The following is a 6,784-nucleotide window of genomic DNA, read 5'->3' on the forward strand; positions in this document are numbered from 1 at the left end:
TGTGTGTGTGTATGTATGTGGATGGATGTGGATGGATGTGTGCGAGATAGAGCTACCAATTATTTATTATATATAGTCGTAAAATCGAGGGAAAATCAAACGCAGATTCTTTATTCGGCTGATAAATTCGGGTCTTACACTTGTCGCAAACACGGTTCCGTTTTATGTATAAACGATCGACTGTGAAGTTTCCGAGCAATCACTCATGCTTCCATTCTGCCGGTCATATAAACCATTTCATCCCTTTCGCTCACGACACTCTTGGTCGCGCAGGTCGTGTCGGATGTCCGCACTTCATGGCGCCGGAAGTGATCCAACGACGACAGTATGGGAAACCCGGTGATGTCTGGTCAGCCGGAGTGCTGCTACATGTCTTGCTAACTGGCACACTTCCATTTGTCGGATCTCGAGACAGGCTACGGGAAGCGATCTGTCGAGGGCGGGTGCAGGTAATCGCCACGTTTTTATGATCTTACGTCGTTTTTAACATACGTCGCTAATCCGGATGTAACGAGGCGGTTGGAGAATTTTAATAATGCTTGCCCGCGCAACCATTCGCGTCCGGGTCGCGCAGTTCTCCGTGCGCAACGAATAATTCCGTTTTAATTGAATTTGCAGATGGAGACACCACTCTGGGATCCCATTAGTGAGCCGGCAAAAGATCTCATACAGAGAATGCTCACAACCGACGTGAATCATAGGATCACCATCCAGGAGGTTCTCAACCACAAGTGGCTCAGAGTAAGTGGAACGGTTCGCGCGGTTTGTGCTTCTATTTGCTACTCTTCTATGCATACAGAGCACGAAGGAGAAATCCCACGGTTTAATCCGACGTATTATAATCGTTTGCGCGGGCGTTCGGTGACGATCAGCATTCTACGTCACGCCGCACAACTCCTGATAGGGATAATCGATGTAGCGGCTTCCGTTTCATCGCCGATGATAGTACATCGGATTTTATTTTTTTTATAATTATGCCATGCATATATATATATATATGTGTGTGTGTGTATGTGTGTGTCTGTGTGTGTGTGTGTGTGTGCGCGCGCGCGTGTGTAAATATAAATATATATGTATATGTATATATAATACACACACACACACACACACACACACACACACACACACACACACACACACACACACACACACACACACACATATATATATAATACACGTGGCCTCGTTCCTTCTTATTATCTCCAATGAATGTGCGCACGCGCGCGTCGTATGGTGTGGATATACCTATGTGGTGCAACAGTTAGCCAGTGACCTAAGGTAGGAACACTCGCGGAGTCACCCCCATACTTCTTCGGTGCAACACACGTGCAACTGGGCTATCGATCGCTATAGCGGGAGCGAAGCCTCCGGGTGGTTAATGAAAATAACTATAGTAAAGTCCACCTCGCGCTCGGTATGCACTGCTTAGGGCTTTTTTTATGTGGCTGTACGTTCGTCGAACCCCCATAGACTTCGTGGAAGCAAGTACACTCCCCCTCTCTCCTTTTGCTTCCCCATGACGGTGTAATACGCCCCGATTGCAGGAAGGGAAAATAATTGGATATCACTTCGCTGCTGCTTCAGCATTTTCTTTACGATGTTTACAATGTTTGCTGTTGCTTCACACAACATCTATGAACAAATTTTTATTTATTTCGAAGCCGATTGATTGATTTGCGCTTGATTTTTTTGCGCTGATTTAATAAGTTATTTTTTTTGTTGTTTGTTTGATAATTTATTGATGACTCAAAGAAATATTTTTAAAAATTATATTTTGCACTTGCAGTTTTGGCATTCGTGATTCATTGTGTCCTTGTCAATAAAAGCATGGTCATTATTTATTTTACAATGATTGTTTTATAGCGAATGAACGGATCTTAACTTACAGGATCGTGATAAGGGTGCAGCCCGTATACATTTAGGTGACACTATAGAAGAGCTTAAGAAATTCAATGCGAGGCGAAAACTGAAAGACGCCGTAAAAGCAGCCATCTCCTCGTCGAAGTGGCATGCTCCGTATTCAGAAGCTAATGGCGACAATTTCTCTGACGTCGGCGATGACGAGATAACTACAGGTATATCGAACGCGAGCGATTTCGGAATTTCATTTCTCCGATACGGTACAAATATTACAAAATGCAATGCAGATAAACGTGTTTTCCTCGACAGATATTTAATTCACAAGGAGGAAGGGGACAAACAGATTTTATTTGGATGAATTTAATCTGTGTTCCAATTATCGAATTATCAGAAACATAAAATATTAAAAATTAAATGAGAAAGCGTTTTAACGTTTCGCTAACGTCAAATTTTGCTTCTTCAAAAATTCAAACTCTGCATGCGTTTAATTGATCATGATATTTTTATAGCAATAAAAGTAATGATAACATAATATAGGCCAATATTTCGTTCACATGTTCATAGCTTACTATTCCAACAATGAGAGATCGATGGTATCGTGTAATTTGGAAATTCCGTTATTTCCGCGAACATTACGTTAATAGACCAAGCAAATGAGCGCAAATAAGCACGAATGAATAATTTGCCTTAATGAGTGGGAACGGCGTTACGAGTATAAATTATTTATTTATACATATATATGTTTACGTTCGCTCGCTTGATCTGCACCCAGCTTAATTGAGAGCATTATTCAGTATTGTCTACCGCTATATACATAGATTACAATTACAATGAATCGTCAAATGCATCAATAACGTTTCGTAAAATCAATATTTCATACGTTCTTACGTTATAGGCGCTGTAGCTGAAGTTGTGGATTGCTTGGATGACATTGAAATTCTTGAGGAAAGTGACAGACTCTTGCGGTCGGAAGTTCTTAATGCCGTTGATGATCATCGAATTCGAGTCATCTTAGAGGTATTTTTTACAGCTATTCGTAATTATATAAAAATAATAAGAAACGACTTGACTAAGACAATCAAAGAATAAGATTAATGATTAAACGATTGCAATGAAATCTCAGTATTCAAACTTTTCGATTTAATTATAAATATAAGAATTATCGCGTATTCATTGCGAAAATATCGCTACGCATGTCCTTTAATGCCTTATATATTCAACATAAATTGACTTTAATTATACAGTAACTTCTGTTTATGCGATAATCGATTGTTTCATTTTATTTTTGTTCAATTTTTATTTTGTTGTGCGAATTTTCGTTACATTACAATTAGGTCTTAATCGGTAATAAGATAATTCTGATTCTGTGCAGGTTAGAAATAAAAAATTTATCTGTTTACCGTAAGAATTAGTTAAAAATTGAAACATGTAATCTCAGAAAGCAAAGTTTTGTTTCTAATCTAATTCAGTGCAAATTCGAAAATAGTTTATTGTATAATAGATCTACTCTTTTTTTTAAATAATATTCGTTAATAAAATGTCACCTGGTAATATCGTCTAATTATAAAAATATAACTCGCTAAATGTACTCGCATAATGAAAATTACAATTTATACGTTCAGCGAGTTTATCTCTTCTTTTTACAACTAAAAATATAAAAGATGTGATCTGAGTAAAAAGAAGACTTTAAAAAATTTAAATTTTATTACAAATTTCACCACATTATATTAATATTATTATTTATTTCATTAATTCGACATTTTTTTCAACAGAAAGAATCGTCACTTTTATTTATTCACACAATTCTTTCTTCACGTAGCTTTCATAAATGAGTGATTTGTAAGACTTTTTTTTATGTCTGATAGTATTTTTACGTTATTTATATTTTTATCAATAGCGAAATTTTCTGCAATCAATTGCAATCAGTAGCAAAGACAGAATGCTTTCGTCACACGTAGGGTAAAACAGAATGAGTTATTCCTTACCAAGGGTGGGTAACGATCGTCACCTCCTTTTTCATGAAACGCTTGTGCATATATTTGAACTGTTATCTTTCGATTCGCCTGGATCGGTAGCAATGTTGAAAGGCACTCCTTTTTTGCGATCGAGTTTCGTCGCTGCAGAGCTTGAGCTTTTCCACTGAGAGCGGAGCCACTCATCCCCATCTCCCTCAGTGGTCCCCCCCCGCCCCGATCGTGGAGGGATAATGTAACCCTCTACAGGATATCCCGCGGGAACGAGCTGTCCACTCTTGTTCCTTTCGAGGAAAAGCACGCAAGCGCTACCTCCGAGCTGGCAAGATGGCTGCCGTAGAGTCCCGATAAACAACATGCCACGCACGATTGAAGGATCGCACCATCGCGCCAACACGCGTGTCAATGTAAACTTGTTCTTTGGTGGTTCTTGAAGTGTCACGTGGCCGAATGAGCCACGTGCTAGGACCATGTCACACGTGGTCCTAGCCTGGTGAGGCTTATGTGCACTGTTTATGCAGCAGAGATGCATCTCTGTCAGTTAATGTTCATCGGCGACGCCGAGCTAGCCGGCGATCTGCTCGAAATCGCGGGTTTCCTGGTGAGTAAATTCATTCGGTCAAGCCGAATATAAAGCAGAATATTGCCAGGCAAATTCGAAATTTTATGTCCATAAGTAATACTGATTGTCGCAAATTTAAGCGCGTTCGCTGTATGATCAGAATATGTCATGGATTGTTTACAAATTCTTTTCACTCTCAGTATATATGTTATCTAATAATATTGTAATTTTCTTAGTTTTTAATAAACATTTAGTTTTGATTATGTTATATGATACTTATTATTTAAATTTATTTTTTTACTACGTTTTTATAAGAATATTTTGTGTAAATATTGCGGAATATTGGAATTAAACAATATCACAGAAAAGTTTGAATACTCGGATAGCTGTAATCTTTTTACGTTAGTTATTAAAATATTATATCTTTTAGCATTTTAATAAAAATAAAATAAAATATTGCAATCTGTACTTTTAATTTCAGAAGATGTAACGATGATTTTTTTTGTTAAATAAATACGAGATTACTTATATAAACGATATGAAAAAACAACAGAAGGATTTGAAAAACTTATATTAATGTTGATATTTCTGATTTCTAGCTTTATGACAGAATCTCAGGTCGTGTACCAGCACCGTATCGAGCACCACAAACGGATGCGGCTCAACGTGCTCGTGACGTTGAAGAGATCCTTCGGGAAGCAGAGCATTCGGCGGTGCGAAATATCGATAGAGCCGATCTTCGAGAACTTCATGAATTATTGGTCCAGCCACACATGAGGGTAAGTACGTTATATTAATGTAACATTAGAAAACTAATGCAGATGGAATAAACAACTTGCTTCCACTTTTCCATCACAAAGTGTGTGTCATTAGTTCTTTTAACTTAACTTATTAATTAACGCGGTATCTATTAATCTATTATTAAAAAAAGTAAATCTATTATTAAAAAAATATCACTTTCATATCTTTGTTTACATATATTACTCGTATTTTATATATTGTCCGTCATTAAGAAAATTGTCGAAAATTATAAATAAAGAAACTGATACATTTTAAATCAATTCTTAATATAAATTTATTTATTAATGAATATAATTTTTACTTTAAATATTTGTTGCATAATGCTGGAAATTACCACACTAAGAAAATTTTCGAAATTTGTGATAAAAGAAACTGATACATTTTAATTTAAATCAATTCTTGATATAAATTTATTTATTAACGAATATAATTCTTACTTGAAATATTTTTTGCATAATGTTGGAAATTACAGTTTGAGATTGCATTGTTGCGTCAAGCAGTTATTGCTAAATCGATCGTCGGTAGTTACGGGCTGCGTCATGTTTGTAATAACCCAAGCGTTAATCAGGCACGACTTGATTCGTATTACATTACGAATCAATAACGATTTTTCAATTGCTCATGTGAATGAATTCAATTAATAAGAAAATAGGGGAAATATTGATGATTAATTACAGCTTGAATGGTACAAAGTAATTTCTTAAAAATACCTCTAGATATTGATTTCAAAAAAAGCTACACTCTGTGTATCTTTTTATTAACAATTATATAATATTTTAATGATATATATTTCGAATATTAATTAAAATCGAAAATCCTGATATGAAAGTGTTGAAATCATAATTGGTTTTGATTTGTTTTAACATAGAAATTATTATGATACAATTTTATATTATTTTGACTTAATTAATCTTCAGAATATGCTGTTACGGTATTGTACAACGGTTACGTAATATTCTGTACATAAATCAAATGATTTGTAAATGTGATTAATTCTGATAAATATTACTGGATTACTGGAATTTATTAATTACATAGTGATTATTGCAAACAAATGAATAATTTGCATTATGATGGAAAATTCGCAATTTCTTTTATTATACGTACATGTATATGTATAATTTATCTCGTTATAAATGTAAATTTTATACATATAAGTGTTATATTTATAATATAATAGCTACATATTTAAGATTATACACATATATTTTTCATATAATTCTATTATATACATATATATATATATACATATACATATATATATATATATGTGTGTGTGTGTGTGTGTGTGTAAAAATAACTTTTAAATGACATATTATGCCATCAAATTTATGTGCGATTTCATATGCACAAGTATGTATATTTGTGTCATTTACATGCATTTATGTGACAGCAAGATATATTTGATGGTTCCTAAATATAAGAGAGATGAAAGAAATAGCCTGTGAAATCCGCGAAAAGATTGATCGTTATCGGACGATTTGTGGCGACTTTCCGCAAACTATTCCGATGTGGGCTATCCCGATAATCGTCTAACCGCACCATTGCATTGCTGTTTGTCCTTACAGAGGCGATCGTTGGTTTTGCT

General features: G+C 35.2%; 1 protein-coding gene across 1 annotated transcript; it reads left to right on the top strand.

Moving 5' to 3' along the window:
• The first annotated feature begins 296 nt into the window (after nt 1-296).
• Nucleotides 297-5,800, top strand: LOC108753417 (peripheral plasma membrane protein CASK-like). Its single transcript, XM_018494958.1, has 7 exons — nt 297-449; nt 619-741; nt 1,889-2,075; nt 2,756-2,877; nt 4,375-4,434; nt 4,995-5,174; nt 5,669-5,800. The coding sequence occupies exons 1-7, from the start codon at nt 297-299 to the stop codon at nt 5,798-5,800; spliced, it is 957 nt and encodes a 318-aa protein (XP_018350460.1).
• The last annotated feature ends 984 nt before the right edge of the window (nt 5,801-6,784 follow it).

The sequence above is a fragment of the Trachymyrmex septentrionalis genome, unplaced genomic scaffold, assembly GCF_001594115.1.
Source record: "Trachymyrmex septentrionalis isolate Tsep2-gDNA-1 unplaced genomic scaffold, Tsep1.0 scaffold7, whole genome shotgun sequence".
NCBI classification, from domain to species: Eukaryota; Metazoa; Arthropoda; class Insecta; order Hymenoptera; family Formicidae; genus Trachymyrmex; species Trachymyrmex septentrionalis.

What these genes read in the sequence shown, in the direction of transcription:
- LOC108753417 (XM_018494958.1), top strand. Translation starts at nt 297, where the DNA reads ATGGCGCCGGAAGTGATCCAACGACGACAGTATGGGAAACCCGGTGAT. An exon ending in GAATTCGAGTCATCTTAGAG is followed by an intron (nt 2,878 to 4,374) that starts GTATTTTTTACA and finishes CATCTCTGTCAG; the next exon opens with TTAATGTTCATCGGCGACGC. An exon ending in TCGAAATCGCGGGTTTCCTG is followed by an intron (nt 4,435 to 4,994) that starts GTGAGTAAATTC and finishes TCTGATTTCTAG; the next exon opens with CTTTATGACAGAATCTCAGG.